The 16,804-nt window shown below is 38.8% G+C and overlaps 2 protein-coding genes across 2 annotated transcripts in view; both read right to left on the bottom strand.

Moving 5' to 3' along the window:
* ankef1a (ankyrin repeat and EF-hand domain containing 1a) overlaps positions 1–10,230 on the bottom strand; it is a 78,670-nt gene extending 68,440 nt beyond the window's left edge. The window contains 3 exon segments of the mRNA XM_049590667.1: positions 5,818–5,979; positions 6,409–6,619; positions 10,079–10,230. Coding sequence (XP_049446624.1) covers positions 5,818–5,979; positions 6,409–6,601 — 355 coding nt within the window. The 5' untranslated portion in view covers positions 6,602–6,619; positions 10,079–10,230.
* Positions 10,231–15,279: 5,049 nt separating this feature from the next.
* emilin1a (elastin microfibril interfacer 1a) overlaps positions 15,280–16,804 on the bottom strand; it is a 48,383-nt gene continuing 46,858 nt past the window's right edge. The window contains exon 12 of the mRNA XM_049590646.1: positions 15,280–16,040. Within this exon, the coding sequence (XP_049446603.1) occupies positions 15,721–16,040 (320 nt within the window). The 3' untranslated portion in view covers positions 15,280–15,720. The remainder of the gene's footprint in view (positions 16,041–16,804) is intronic.

Below are 16,804 nucleotides of genomic sequence, written 5' to 3'. Positions count from 1 at the left end.
ATAAAATCATCAAAGTTAAAACTGGGATAAGAGCCATTTAAAGAGACAGGAGTAAAAAGCTAGCAAACTTCCTAGCAGAGATGGAATTAAAAACACGGCTGCGGACAGAAATAAAGTGTGTGGTAGGAATGTGGCATAAAATGCTTTATGGTCAGACACACAGATATCCTCTGTCCTAAAATTGTCAAGGCTGAGACCAGTGTATAAAACCAGGTCCAGCGTGTGGCCTTTGGAATGGGTTTGTTCTTGCCTGAGTGAGATTAAAAACTTCCAGGGTGTCGATAAAATCAGAAACAAAGATCTGAGAGTGGCAGCAGACATGAATGTTAAAATCACCCAATATAAGGATTTTACCATACTAGATATAAAATGAGATAAAAGCTCTGAGAATTCCTCAATAAAAACACCATTTGGCTTGGGTGGTCTGTAAATTATTAAAATCAATACAGGATCATTACAACTGACAATAAAACCAAGATGTTTAAAAGAGGTAAAATTGTTCATAAAAACTGGGGTGTATTTAAATCATTTCTATAAATGACAGCAACCCCCCGTCCCCTGCCAGATAGCCGGGGCTGATGAAGGTGTGTAAAATCAGGGGCGGTTGCTTCAATAAGAGCACCACAGTCGCCTTGGGATAACCATGTTTCAGTAATGATAAAAAAAAAACAAAAAAAAAACAGGTTATTAAAAGTGATAAAATCATGACATAAAAAAGATTTGTTGTTAAGGAATCTGATATTTAAAAGACCCCTTAGGCAGTGAAGGATAATATCAGGTTACGACTCAACCACCATGATCAGTTTTTAATGTTTTATCAGGCAATAACTACACCAGACTCTGCTCTAGTGTAATTTTCGGGACAATTAGGGCAGGATTTGTCTGTCATTGTCGACATTAGTCACATATTCCAACGACATTTAATCCAGGGCTAGAAGAATTGCTGTTTGAATCGTATTAGGTTAAACCATGTATGTGTGAAAAGTGGTTAAGGTTAGCCCAGGGCAATTCTTAGCCCAGGTCGAAGGGTTGCCCTGGGCTAAGAATATGTACCGTAAAAAGCCTGACCGTGTGTTAAGGCCAATAAGTCTCTAAATGTATGTGCAGGTGCGCTGCCTCACTGGTACATCAGTGACTGTAATGAGGAAGGAGCAGGTGCTGCTCTCCCCATCCAGCCCATCTTTATAACACTGAGGATAATACAGACACATGTGTATGACTGTTGACACTCAGCCTACTGGGGGAAAGGCTTGGCTGTGAGTGTTGAGACTGAACCAGTCCTTAGGGAGTGCAGGATAATATCAGGTTACTCAGCATGTTTCACAGAAGAGGATCACCATTCGTGGTTGATCTGTAATTAGATGTACCCACGCGGTCTGACACACACATGCATGACACCCACACATACCATACACAATTGTGCGCAGACAATCACATGCAACATACAGTGCATGAATTACACAAGAACATGTATTCATACACACAAATCCTTTTCTTCCTGACTCCCCCCTCTCTCTTCCCTCAATCTCAAAAGAGAGCCATTTGCAGTAATTGAAGCTGCAGACACACTGTAATTGGTGTCATTATCATAATTGGTTTAAAAAGTTCCTGAAGTTGTCTGGGATACTGTCTCCTCATCAATATCTAAACAGAAGCAGCATGCATTTTCATGAGCTGTGAGACAAGGCAGGGCATTCACAGTGAACCTGCTGCTCGTACTTGAGATGGAAAACACCGCGATTTGAGAAATCGACACTTCAGGCTCAAATGAGAATACATTAGTGGAAGGGAAGTTGTTCCATTACCACTCATCATTAAAGCCAGATAACTTATTGACATTACAGGTACATTTTTGCGCATTTTATAAGAGTTTTACTTATAGATTCAAATGTTTTGTTGTTTTTTGTTGCCAGACAATCATACGTATAAACTGAAATAAAGGTCAGTTGTCTCGTGTTAATCAGACCTGAATGTTCAGTTCTCTCTCAGTTTGAGACTTAGAGCAGTTTCTATTCCTGTGTTTTCATACTTCAAGTTAGAGCAATGTTGTTTTCAAAATTTCATGATGAATTATCAGCCTTTTCCAATTGCAACAATTAATAGTAATTCAACCCATTACCATAAATTCTACCCCACCTTGCAATTTTCAATCAATAACCACAACTTTAACACATGTTTGATCAATCATCATAGCTTCCTGTGAGTTTCACCGATCATAGCAGTCCCCCACATAACATTACCAAACACACTTCCTGGTTACTGGCAAGGAAACTAGAAGGAAAGGATATGACATCAGTGACAGTATTTGAGGCAGAGTTTGGTGTCAGTTCTTTTGGAGTCAATGGGGCAGGCACAACAAATCACAATATAACATCATATCTGTGTTGTTTTACTTTTGACTGAAAAATACTTCCACCGGATTAAAAAACACACAATATGTGATGTTGACTGACATTTGTTATCTAAATGTGTGCATTCGTTTTCTTTGTTATTGGTCTACAAACAGATCATGGCTCTATCCAATCCAGCAGCTGCAACTCAAGCCCTTGTTGGGTCCAAGATTGCTAGATAGTATTGTAGGCGACATGTATTTGATTAACAATAACTAACCAACCTTCAAAGGACTAAATATTTAGAAGGGCTAACATTAATTGCCAAATCTGTACTTTTATTACTTACTGGTACTTGGTAGTTTGTTTGTAAATTAATTAAGTTAGCATTTGCATTTTGTTTAGCTAATGTTAGCTGAACAACTCAATTGACACACCTCATGTTAATTTGGACTGTAAGTGTCAGTAAGAAATATCTTTATGAAGGCGTACAAGACACAGACAGGAAGCTGCACTTTTGGTAAGTGATCGTAAATGCAGCCTCTCTGGCTTAATGATTGTCAGGACTTATGTGAGTGCTATCTAATAATATAGGCTAACATTAGTATGAGTGTAAATCACTGTGGCAAACTGCAAGGCATTGTTGCATATGGTCCAGTTTGGCAGATATTTACCTCACTCTTGAGTCTAGCCAGAATAATAATAATAATCATTCGTTTATTCATTCATTCATTCATTCATCTTCTAACCGCTTCATCCTCTTGAGGGTCGCAGGGGGGCTGGAGCCTATCCCAGCTACATCGGAAGAGAGGCAGGGTACACCCTGGACAGGTCGCCAGACTATCACAGGGCTGACACATAGAGACAAACAACCATTCACGCTCACATTCACCCCTACAGACAATTTAGAGTTATCAATTAACCTAGTCCCCAATCTGCATGTCTTTGGACTGTGGGAGGAAGCCGGAGTGCCCGGAGAGACACGGGGAGAACATGCAAACTCCACACAGAAGGGCTCCCACGCCCGGGATCGAACCGGCAACCCTCTTGCTGTGAGGCAAGAGTGCTAACCACCACACCACCGTGCCGCCCCGTTAATAATCATGATGTATCATAATGTAGCTTGGAGCAAACAGGGGCCCCATTGACTCCAACAGAACTGACACCAACACTGTCAATGACCTTTCCTTCTTTTATAGTTACCTTGGTTTATGGCTGTGAAGACGCACATATGTAAGACACGGACATCTCACATTTGCCAATCTGGAAATACATCGGTAAAAAAAAAAAAAAAAACCTCTGGAGGCACTGCCCGTAGTTTTTCGACTAACGGAAGTGCAGGGGCCTCGGGGATCGCTCAACCCCTTCACTTCCAGCGGTGCCCCCAGGGAATCGCCTTGTTGTTTACAAACACTTCCAGGTAGAAAACCAGCAGAGTTTAGCTATATATATATATATACATATATATATATTTATATATATCACATTTTTCACGTCACTGTATCACCGTTTAGACTAATCTGATGTTTGTAAAGTCTATAAACACAATGACTGAACAAACATTACTATCTCTGTGTGCACAGTGGCTGCAGCTGATAGGGACAGCTAACAGCAGCAGCAAAGCTAACATCAGGACGTCATCTGTTAAAAGCCTCCTGTTGTCGGATACGACGTGAAACTACTCCAGTTAGCTCAATCATGTTGTAACTAAGACATCTGCTTGAAAAAATATTTTTTTCATGTTGACGTCGTCTTTCACACTGGGCTGCCGACAGATTCTACAATGCAGCAACTGTCTTGAGAGATTACACATTTACTAACAAAAATTACTGCAAGAGGCGATGCAGTGTAGTTCCCTACACAAAAGCAGGGGTACACTAGCCTGGAATTCCAGGCTCAAATCTACAAAGATTTTGAGTCTGGCCCTCACCGATACACCAGTCAGATAGACTGATCTGATTGGTCCGATGGCGATTCAACGGGCTCTGAACGTCGGGGCCAGATCCCCATGCAGTGCAAATTCGAATTTGCTAGGGGCAGGGCATCTGGATTTTCAGGTTAGGGGTTCACTGTTCTGCACCATCAACTGACAAACATCTTCTTTAACCACAAAACACACCGGGAGCATTGCTGAAACATGTGGACAACAAACAAGACAAATAACCACAACAGAGGCTGCTGCATCCAAATGTATTGCCAGTGCCAAAAGAATCAAGGTGAGTTAGATTAGTTACGTAAGGTTAGTGGTAACGTTTGTGTCTACAAATCACAAACAGCGTGGTTTTATTCTCACTGGAATAGGTTGCCTTTCAGTTTTTATTATTTACACAAACAAATCACAACTATCTTTGCAATTTCCTCTTGCTCCTGCAATTTCATTGCAAAAAATCATGTTGTTAAATCAGGCATTTTAGGCTGCAACTATGCTTGAAAAAGCCCAAACGTCCTGGAAAGATTATGCCTTTCAGGTGAATTAACGGAAATAGACACATCCACAATATCCACTTTAAGGTGATTTGAAATATTTAAGAGCCTACAAGCAACAAATATTTATACTTTTACCTGGTAAATTACTTCAGACATCAATCAATTTTCTTTTTGCCAATTATTCAATACTTAAGTAATCTTTTAAGTCCTCATGCATATTTGCATTTTGTTTGATACATAAAATATTAAAACCATGACACCCTACATTTAGGCTGGAACTGTATGTACAATTCTAACATCTGTCCTCCTCTTTACTAGGGGTGGGGGAAAATATCGATACAGCATAGTATCGCAATATTTTGGCAATACTGTATAGATACACAGAATGCAAATATTGTTTTTTTAATCATATTAATTATTAATATTACAAATATAGATAAGACTTTTGGCAGCCTTAAAGAACTCTAAAATCAATTGTTTTTCAGTCCACTAGATACTTTTTGCTAAAATAAAAATGATAAATGTAAGAAAAACAAAACAGCAAAACAGATATCATAAAGATTTACTTTGGGGACATGATTTTTAGTTGATAAAAGGTAATTAATCATAATATTTTGCAATATACATTACACCAATACTCAGCAAATTGCAAAACATTCAAAACTGCAATAACGGTGAGGCCTCTGATTCCAACCCCTACTCTTTACTAAAGCCACTGCATTCTTTACAAGTAGATCTGGACACTTTCATCCAACTGAATCATGTTGCACTGTATCTCTGGATTTCTATTACTATGCACCTCCAGAGGCTTATCATCGTCATATGATAGCAGATGGGTTCCGAAACTAGTGATGATCTGTCACTTCTATGCAGACTTTTTATTATTCAGCTCTCTCACAATTTTCAGATTTCAATTTCAATAAAAGTACTTAATTTAAATAAAGTATTAAATCTATCAACTATACTGTATGTGACACTCTTCTCTCCCAAAGTCTTTTGTTTTTCCAGAACCCACCATCTGCACATTATATGGTGAATGGTAATGCCTGCTGCTGCTCACCTTTACCCTCACTGTCTTGGAGCCTCAAGTCAGCATGGCTCTGGGCCAGCAGTGTCACTATGACATCATTGCCCAGCTCAGCAGCTAACATGACTGGGGTGCGGCCCCTCTTGTCCTGCATGTTGGGGTGTGCTCCCTGGGAGAGAAGGAAGCTGACCAAGTCTGTAAGGAGTCAGGAGGAGTGGAGAAACAGTCAGGACATTAAAGTGACTTTAAAACAATACCGATTTTGGTTTGCAGTACATTTTATGAACTGCTGGATTTCTCTCACAAACATTTTGGACTGTAGCCTTGTGCATCCTAATAATTCCTGGATATCATAAAGTTACTGTACAGCAGGAACTCAAAAATGTAATCCACAATATTTAAGAAATACCAAGAAACAACTAATTTAACATAGGAATTTGGGAGTAAATCAAATTACATTGAACTAAACTGAATATGCACAGTGTCTAAGCTATGTAAATACCGTCTGAAGCCATTGCTTTCAAATGTTAGCCACTACTAATTATGACTTATTGCTGCAGCAGGCCAGGACAGCACCATGTCTTAAATGGAATAATGTGACGGAGTAAAGCAGAGGCCCATCACCCTGATTGTTGGCTGAAACTGCCACGTGAAGCACCCCTGTGCCGTCCTTTGGCTCAGTGAGATTGATGAGGTTTTCCACCCCAAGGTTCACCATCTTCTCTATCTGCACCTTATCCCCTTCATGGACGCACTGCAGCAGGCGGTAGATCTGAAGGACCTGCAGGCGGCCCGTTGCTACTTTGCTGCTCATCATAGGGTCACACAGGGGTTGCTGGGAAAAAAGAACAACCCATATCACTTTATGACCAAAATGCAGTGATAGAAGAGGTACTCAGATATTTTAAGTAGAAGTATCAGTGCCACAGTGTAGCAATACTGTGTTACAAGTAAAAGTCCTGCATTCAACATTTTATTTAAAGGTCCAGTATGTAGGATTTAGGGGGCTATATTGACAGAAATGGAATATAATATGATAAGTAGGTTTTCTATAGGGTGTAATCACCTGAGATTGCTGGTCAGTGTGCTGTGCAGTGTACTTTTGGTTCCCAGATTTTGCTGTGGAGTGAACGCTCTTGATTTTCATGCTACTCTTTGATACAGTCAGCTGCAGATGAGATGCAGCGGCACAAAGAAAGAGAAACTCTCTGCTGCAAGGCTCCAAAATAACTTCATCTTGTCTCTTCTGCTTTAAGGTGGTGAATTTCCAGCTCACAGCAACTTAATTCGACAGTCTCTGGCTTTTGTTTGATATGTAGTGTTGGCAAAAAAAAATTATGCTGAACATTTCCGAACCATCTTTATTGCAGTTAGCTTGTTTACGATATTACATGGCTGCCGCTGTCACACTAAACGTCCCACTGAGTCTGTTCAAACTTTATTTGAAAAAAAAAAAAAGAATCGTTGAATATTCATAATAAACAGCTGAGTCTGATTCAACTGACATAACTCTGAGTTGGGTGCATCCCTTGGAAAAACAGTGTTTTTAACATGAAACTGTTTTATTCAGTGTTTTTACCGGTTTTCATCATCAGGTCTGCTTGTTTTGGAGAGGAAGATACCTCTGTGGATAATGCGGCCCCCGGTAAAAAAAAAAACAAAACAAAAAAAACCTTAACAAAGAACAATGAGGGAATTCTAACCTGGAGTTCCTGCTTGGCACATGAGAGAAGTTTCAGCTAGGTGCAATCTGCAGTCCTTACCGCTAGCTAGACGCCACTAAATCCTACACACTGTTCCTTTGAGTAAAGGTACAAAAGTATTACCATCAAAATATACTTAAAGTACCAAAAGTAAAAGTGCTCATTATGCAAAATGGCCCATTTAAGAATAACACATATAATATTATTGGATAAAAGTTATTGATGCATTAATGTGTTACTATAATGTTGCAGGTGGTAACGGTTTTTACCATATACTCTGCTAGGTAGCTTGTAAATTTTGCCAAGGGGCTAATAAAGTTTTACTTTATCATCATTTATTTGTTGATTACTATTTGTATTATTTATCTGAATCTGCCAATAACTAAATTAATGAAATAAATGTAGTGAAGTAAAAAGTATAATATTTCCGATTAAAATGTCATGGAGTACAAGTATAGAGTAACAGATGACAGAAAAACTCAAGTCAAACACAGCTACATCGCAACCAGCTGTGGTGCAGTACTTGAGTAAATGTATTCACGTAGTTATTTTCCACCACTATAAATATGCAGGTATACATGCTAGTGGCCAGGGTGAGAGCAACTGTGCAGCTTTTATTTAGGTTGGTTTTTACATAAGAAGTGGAGAATGGGGTTGGTTGTCACATGGGTTTGTTATCACATTCATTAGCTCTCACTCCCTAGAGGATGCAGTTAAAAAATTTTGATACAGAAATTTTCTGACTTAGGGTCAGAGGTCACCTAAAGGGTTGTTTCAGGAGTTAGAAACTTGGCATGAGGTGAGATGACTTTTAGTGTTTAGTGTAAAAATGTAAATATATGGTTCTTCTATATTTCTCTTCTAGGCTTTCACACAAGGGGTTTAGAATAAAACAGTTATACCATTAAATTGTATGAAGGGTGAGCTAAAGTTAAGACAGTTTTTTTTCTGAGTAAGGCTACAGCTAGTTAGCTAAGTCATTCCCATCCCAGTAGGGGACGACTGTCACATTCTCTATAGGGTTGATTGTCATATGTTTTTGTTGTGTTCTTTAAAATGTTACATAAGGATGAAAAATGCAATTGTAGGAATGATCTACTTGCTTATGTTCTCTCCATACAGGACGAGTTAGGTTGTTGCATTTTAATGAAATGTAACTTAAAAAAATAAATAAATAAATAAAACTGCTTTCATATTTTATTTTCCCCCATTAAAAGAACACAGGGGCAACCAACCCCACGTCCCAAGTGCAAACAATGTATTTAGCAGTCCATATCTTTTAAACAGAAAAAGCTTAAAGATCCTGATATGTTACTTCCATGGCCTAATCAATATTCGTGAACATGAGCTACTCTCTCTCAAAGCCAGAAACCAGAGAAGGAAGTCTCAAACTTGTGATGTCATATAAAGTCTGGAGCTGCTCCACAGACAATGAACAGGAGACTGATTTAGTGAACTAACAGAATGTTTTATTCTGTTCTTGTGTTCTCAGCTCTGGCAAAACTGTTTGATCAACTGATGGTACTCCCCATGATCCACCCTCTTTTTTAGGGTGTCATGTACCCACACGGATCTCCATTTCTCTGTGCCCAACAAACTATTTGCTGGCAGCCTCTCACCCTCACCCACAGCTACAGTAAGTCACCTCTGCCTGAACATTTTAGGAAACAGCTACTAATTACTGTGAAATAAATAAAATAAATAAACAATAGATTGATGGAAGGTTAGGGTAAGGAGGTGATGGGGTGGTTGCCTGGCAACAGTAAAAGGGCACAGCAAGTGTTTTTTAATAATGGCATTCAACTTGGAAATAAAAGGCAGTGCGCCTCATGTTTTGCAACCTGCAAAATGCTTTCTCTGTGAAAAGGGCCTTAAAGTTTGGAAATAACATGAATGAATGTTGAAAATGGACGTAGTTCCCCTTCAAGGACACATTTTTTGTGAGATTCAAATGAAAGTAAAAGTGTGACAACCGACCCTATTCTCCCCTATTGTCCAGTTGTACTCACTCATAATGTGAGATCAGCAAACAGCACATGGGCTGTGTTGATAGTTGTCACTTAACAACAGTCTGTGGAGCCATTCTAGTGAGCAGTCAGTCCAACAAACCTGCTTTGGTTTGTTAGAGCACAAATATTCACATTTATTCAACTAAAATAATCAACCTTTACCTCAATTTAGGTCCAATAGAGACCAGATTCTGTGACCTTTAGACATATTTTCAGAAATCTAAGAGACTTTTAACGTTACTTTACCTCCAATACATAGAATTTTCAACCTATCAAAACCATGGCAATCTAAGGTTGACGTTACTTGCGTATGAACAGTACTTCACTGCCACTTAACCCAGTTTGTCCCTTACTGAAAGTTGCTACACTTTTACCGCTGTATTAAGAAGAAAAATGACCTCAGTTTAGCTCAATAACGCTGTATAAATAAAACATTTAGCGGTATAAACACTAAATTTGAGGCCATGGTAGACCAATACACCCTCAGCCATCATTATACCCACCCGGTAACGTTAGACTAACGTTAAAGGAATGACGTTAGCTAGCTACCCTGTGGTTCCTTGTTTGACACGCGCTCCTTACCGTGCTGAAATCTTTAAAGTCCGTGCACTGTTATTCACATGATCAGCACGTCCAGACAGAGAGGACAGTCACACTTACAGCGAGTTTCTCTTCTGAGTCTTCACCTTATTATAAAGCACAACATCTCACTTTGTGTGAGCCGAGGAGAGGAAACAAACTCAGCTCCATGGCAACGGAACGCGTGAAAATCCCGGGAAGGATTTTGCAGGTGGTTTTGGTGGTGTCTGATGCTGCCTTCAAGGGCTGGTGATGAGCTCGGTAATACGACGATTGTGGCACCAAATACAACTGCAGCAAGAGAAGGTGTACGTTACCTGAAGCATATCATATTCTTTTTTAATTTTTAATAAACTAAACAACAAAAATACACTTAAACTGAAAACAATTAACATAATGGGGAGGCGTTACTTAACACCAGTCACATTTTGTTCCCTAAACGTCACATTTCAGCAACATCCAGGTGTCAGAAAACTCCCACTTTTTTAACTTGTGCAGTATGACCATAACTTTATAATAAGAGTAGGCCTATAACACCTATTCTTGAGAAGTGGGACAAATCATATACCAAAAATCTCTGAAAATGTAATCAACACATTCTGCTTGTGGGGTGAAAAATCATTTTTAATTTGGAAAAAATAAACAAATAAATAAATAAATAAAATTAAAAAGACGGGGGAAAAGAAGAAAAAAGGTTTATTGAATAATTTGGTCTGCTTTCATTTTTTTTTTTAAAAAGTAAAACTTCTAAACCTGCTCTGTGCCAGAAAACAGCCTTGCCCCAGACAAGAAGTCACAACTTCAGACTATTCAAAATGTGTTAAAAGCCTTCAAAATCTAAAACTGACAGTAAATACTGATAACATTGATGTCAAAATGTAGTTATAAATGTCTTTGTTTAAAAATATGAAGTTTTTGTGAAATTATGGCCCATCGAAGATGTGTCAGACTTTTACAAAAACATGATTTAATCAGGCATAAAACAAGTTAGCTTTATCCCAAGGAATCCTGTCTCACTTCCTGGTTTCCAGAAAGGCAGGAATGCTGCTTAAGTACTGGTAAGCTTTCTATTTTTTGATAAATTCATTAAATAGTACTGCTGTCAGGTGTGTCTCAACCTTAACCCCATAGCCCTTCTAAATCCAAACTAAATAAGAATTATGGTTGAAAATGAATATTTTGACAAACTTTACCAGAACTCTTGGCAACTTTGAAAAATTAAATGTCTGCCCACAACTGCTGTAAAACTTACAAATATATAACTTTCCGTCAATTCTGTAAGAGGTTGACTCTGTCAGATCTTACCTCTGACATGCATCATGTATGCTATTTAAGAAAAAAATAAATCCCTGGGAGGTTATAGTCCAGTCAATATGTGATTTGACTCAGTGAGAATTGCAATAGTAACCATTCAGGGTTTTAAAAATTATTCTAGAATATATATATATATACATATATATTAAAAGTACACCATTATATACTAAATGGATCAAAGTAAATTTAGGGGTTGACATTTGGGGCCTTCGTGTCACATCATCACACCAAGAAGTGTGAATCTCTGCCATCGAATGAGGGGGTTGGTGTCATCTGTAAAAGGACAGCCCTTTGTTTCAGTGTTGTCTCACAACTTTTTGAACCTTGAGCACATCTGTGTCTTTCTGAGGATTGTGAACATCAGTCCCTGCTAGTCTCAGTCCATCCCCCAACAGGTGTATGAAACGTGTTATCATTATATGACAGAAACTCCTGCTTTTTCAATCTCAGTGACATAGCTGATGTGAATGAAACCTTCCAGCCAGTCTTTGTCTTCCTCTGTACGGGCACTATACTTTGTAGATAGCTGGCTGCTTTACCCATCAAATATTATTACCACTGATTGCCCATAATGTTTTCAAACATAACAAATTTAAGTTTCCACTATTGTACCAAATGTTTTCCTATCTTCCAGGGTAGTCTGTGGAGGAAAGCCCCTCATCTAAGACTTACAGGATGTCTCTTTCTAGCACATCACCAGGAGGCAAAATGTCCCAGATTACTTTTGCATTTTATGAAAATTTAAATATACTACTTTAATGTATTGAAAAAAAGATAATGATAATAAGACTAAAGATGCATAAAGATGCGAATAGAACCAGTAAACCCACAAACATTCCATATCTCCAACCCTTCATCTCCCCTGTGCCAGGATCCCCTACATACGTGTCAAACTTGAAAGGCTGATGACATTATAGATGTTAAACATATGTCTATACAAAAGAACTTATACCCAGTTTAGATGCAGATACATCCATACCACTATTGACCCTAAGACCTTAAAAAAGACACCAAATCTTTTGGATAGGTTTGCATAGACATTCCAATATTAAGTCGATAATACCCAAACCGTGTTACTGTTAAATGTTAAAAATTTGCTTTTGACCTTGAAAAAGAACATGTTCCACTAAATCCATGAAGACATACTGTTCGTATATGATTCAGAAGGGTATTTGGACCAATAAAATGTTCTCCAGGTTGAGACATTTTTTGAGTTAGATTAACTGGACTATAAGCACAGGGTTTAATAGTCCAGATGTTGATCTTATAAAGTATATTTTCCCAGCCTGATTGAAGAGTAAAAACTCCAACCAAATTGTCCAAATTGTCATGAATGACTGATAATCTAATCCATAATCACAGGTTTCTGACAGCACTGGACTGGACTGAATACTAATCTATCTGGGGTCCACACAGAATTACAAGCATAAACACCATGTGCATGTAGGTCCCATGTCATCATGCATCCTTAGATCCTTAAGTAGCATAGGTGGAATTACCAGTTCTTTGCCCTTGACCGCTAGTGCATAGATCAATTTACAAAGTCTTGGACATGACTTTGTTTTTGTGAGTGACAGTGGAATGATGGTACCTGAGTGCAGAGAGGTTTATTAAGAGGCCTGTGATTCCTCTAAATAAGTAATGAATGCACAAAGAATGGCAGATGTGATATTTCTCCAGCAGCAACATCACAGCTATGAGGGTAATGATACTGAACACTAGGTGTCACTGCAGTGCAGCATAAGACATAACTTTCCATGTGTCTTCTTCAAGTGCTCGGCTAAAATTAACCTATAAAGTCAGGAGAAAGGGATGTGAGAGTTTTGGAGCCAAAAATCAAAGTCAACCCTGCTGTGTGTATCCGTGAAAGCCAAAAAAGTGCCACATTAAATAAGTCTAAGGCAGGCTAAACAGTTTGCAACGACTGGCACACACTAACGCATTTAATAAAGGAACACAACCCAAATAAAGGCGAGACTGTTGACATCAGCTGTGTAAAAGTGGGTATCTGTATTTGAGGCACACATGTGGCAAAAACATACAAAACATACACAATACCTGGCAGGTGAAGTGGTAAAAATCTTATATGGGCTACAAATATTTACATTCCTTCAAGGTTATACAATGCATAAAAACATAAAATTACATTCCCATACTGAACACTAAAGAAAATGTGAAAATATATGTATTGTGAACAAACCCTGATATGCTGATATCAATCCATTCACCCTAATGTAAAATAATGCAATATGTGGCCCAATCTGCTCTGCAGGAAATGTGCAATATTCCTTTTATACTAAACAAAAACTTGCATGCAACACTTTTGTTTTTTCACAGGTTTGAGGTAAAGATCTAAGACTGTTTTCATGCACTCAACACATACTATTATCCAATTATATTTGTTTAAATCCATGTTAGTGGGCACTTCTCATTTTCCAAGATAATCCATCTAGCTGACAGGTGTGGCATATGCTGATAAAACAGCATCATTACTACACAGGTGCCCTGGGATGGTCAGAATAAAAGGTCACTCTAAAATGTGTGAGATTTGGCATGCTGACTTCAAGGATGTCCACCGGAACTGTTGTCCATGTACGTCAACAACAACAACAACAACAACAGCAACGTTGATTTTACTACCATAAGTGGTCTCCAATGTAATTTCATTCAATTTTGCAGTACTTCCAACCATCTTCACAACCACAGATCACATATAGCACAGTGCATTCTCATCCCAAGTCACCGCTTTGTCAGCGGCCTTTCACATCTAAATATTACACGCTAGGTATCCTTATCTGCTGCTGACGTTCTGGGCAATGGGAAACAAAAGCACATGGTTAAGTTTAGAAAAAGACATCATGGTTTGGCTCTACATTCACACAGGAAGCAAACACTGGGCTGACGACTTCGGAACAAGAACGGGCTGTGTAGCCACACTAGCTCAGCATGTCCACATCCAGCATGTTCACTTGCAAGAATGTCTGAGACCAGCCACCCGAGGGCTGATATTACTGATATTACAATTTCTGCACAAACCGTCAGAAACCGTCTCATGAAAGCTCATTTGTATACTCAGCGTCGTTACTAGGGTATTGACCTGACAGCAGTTTGTCATAGTAACTGACTTGTGCAGATGTGAGGACGGTTGGATGTACTGCCAAATTAAAATAAATCTATCGAGTGCATTAAAGAAAGTCTAAGATCTTTGAGTGAAACCTGTGATAAATCGAAGCAAAAACACAAATGTTGTGGTTAAATTTTTGTTCAGTAAAATCCATTCAAAATTATCTACAAACTTGATATCATGCACATGTGTTATTCCGGAGACATTTAATTGAACTTCTATAGGCAGGAAGTGTGTGCGTATACATGAAAGAGGTGGGATTTGTAGCATAGAGACAAGGGTTCAGCTTCATTATTTGTTTTTGTTAGCTTTCCACAAAAATTCCATTGTAAGATAGACTGATAGTAACAGCTTCATAACTTTACTTGATCCACCACCAACTTTGGATGGCCCTTATTAAATCAGAGGGGGGAACAAATCCCCATTCTTCCTCCAGGCCATCCTCCTCCTCCCCTCGTGTTTCTGGGCATAGCTAATGTCCTAAAATGGTCTTATTGTTTTGCTGCTGTATGATTTATAAAATCCTGTGGTTTCTCGAATGAACTGTCAGTGACTTCATTTGTGTATTTCCTTGTAAAGAATAGTGGTTTGGACTGTGTCCCCTCTGCCTCCATCACTCTGCATTTTTTCCAAGACAACTGGCATTCAGCATTATGTTTCTGGGAATCTGCTTGTGGTCAAAATGAAACTGTGAGCATGAAGGAAAGAAAACTAGATTAGAAACGGGAAGAAATGGTGTGTAGTAACCTCTGAACATACAGTATGATATGCTGTGGGTGGATTACATGCAAAAAAAAAAAAAAAAAAGACTACCCACATCCTTAATCTTCTATCATCTTACCAAATGTCCTTTCATTAACACCAGACCTGAAGGCTGTCTTGATGGAACAGCATGATATATGGAATTATAAGATAACCCTGCAGAGGCTTTTATCTGAAGACAACAAAGAATAAAAAAACACAATGGCTCTTTGCACAAATAGTTTTTCTTAAAGCTGTGAAACACAAAAATGATCGTGGTTGAAAAGGATTCCTTTCCTTCTTTCTTAGCACATAAAGTAACATATTTTTCTCCTTGCTGAATGAATCAGTCCAGGCAATTCAGTTATTCGCCTGTTCAACCAGCAGCTCTGTCTCTAACAATCCAGCAGACAAATCAGATGCTCTCATGCTGAAAGTTTCACCAAGAGGTTGAGACTACATCCAATCAGATGGTCTCGTACAGCAGCATGCCACTGAAGATGGTCAAGGGTTCAGAGGAGTAGGCCAGTTTGCCAGTGACAAGGTCGATGCAGACTGTATCCCCTGCCTCCAAGGGCAGGATGATGTTGAAGACAGCCAGAGCCCCAGGGATGTGTTTGGCCTCTGCCATGGGCTTCTCCAGGCCTTCAGGCTGATACCCAGCTGAGTCCACTCGGGCCACACCAGTGTTGGACTTGGACAACACAGCCTCAATCTTCATGTTCTTATGGCCCGTAAGGATGCCACTGAAGAAGTACTTCCCACTCACTGGAGCTGTGAAATACCCTGGAAGATGAAAGCAGGTAACATGGAAGACTTAATATTATGTATTTGCTGGGTCATGAGGAGCTCCTTATTTCATCAAAAGTTTGCTGGGATTCTTGTTGCTAAGTAGCTTTCATAAACTTTGGAGGTCAATTAAATAATTACAGTTGAATCACATTAATAGACAATGCATGAAAACAATATTTTAAAAGGTCAGGTTAGATAGTTTTGATTTTATATGCCAGGTTTTATCTGGTCAGAAAATAAAGAAAATGGTTATGAAGACTTAATTTTGCCATCAGTAATTGTGGTCACTGACAGCTGTCTACCTGATCTGGAGAACAATTCATCAATCAGAGCAGGATGATAAGGCTCTTTTCTGTGCTGGCTACCTCCCTACAGTCATGAAAAACAGCAACAGCAAAATGGCTACAGGAGTGCATCAGTAGCTGAGTGGTTACAGCGCATGTCACATTATCGCATCGTCCCGGGATTGATTCCAGCCCTTGGACCTTTGTTGCATGTAGGGTTGCAACAGTATGAGATTTTCACTGTACAATAACCATCTCAGAAAATATTGTGGTATCATGGTATTACAGAATTTTATTATTATCAGTCAGAATGACCCTTAGAGGAATAAGAAACAGAAAGCTTTTCTTTGGCTAAACAAACATTTTATTACTTAATTGAGTGTTTTTGCAGAACATTATGATGTCACAGTGAAGTTGACCTTTAACCATTTGGATATAAAATGCCATAATGTCACCATTTTATCCTATTAGACA

The sequence above is a fragment of the Epinephelus fuscoguttatus genome, linkage group LG11 (assembly GCF_011397635.1).
Source record: "Epinephelus fuscoguttatus linkage group LG11, E.fuscoguttatus.final_Chr_v1".
Taxonomy (NCBI): Eukaryota; Metazoa; Chordata; class Actinopteri; order Perciformes; family Serranidae; genus Epinephelus; species Epinephelus fuscoguttatus.
The sequence above is the reverse complement of the archived record's forward strand: the minus strand, read 5'-3'. Positions and strand labels throughout refer to the sequence as shown.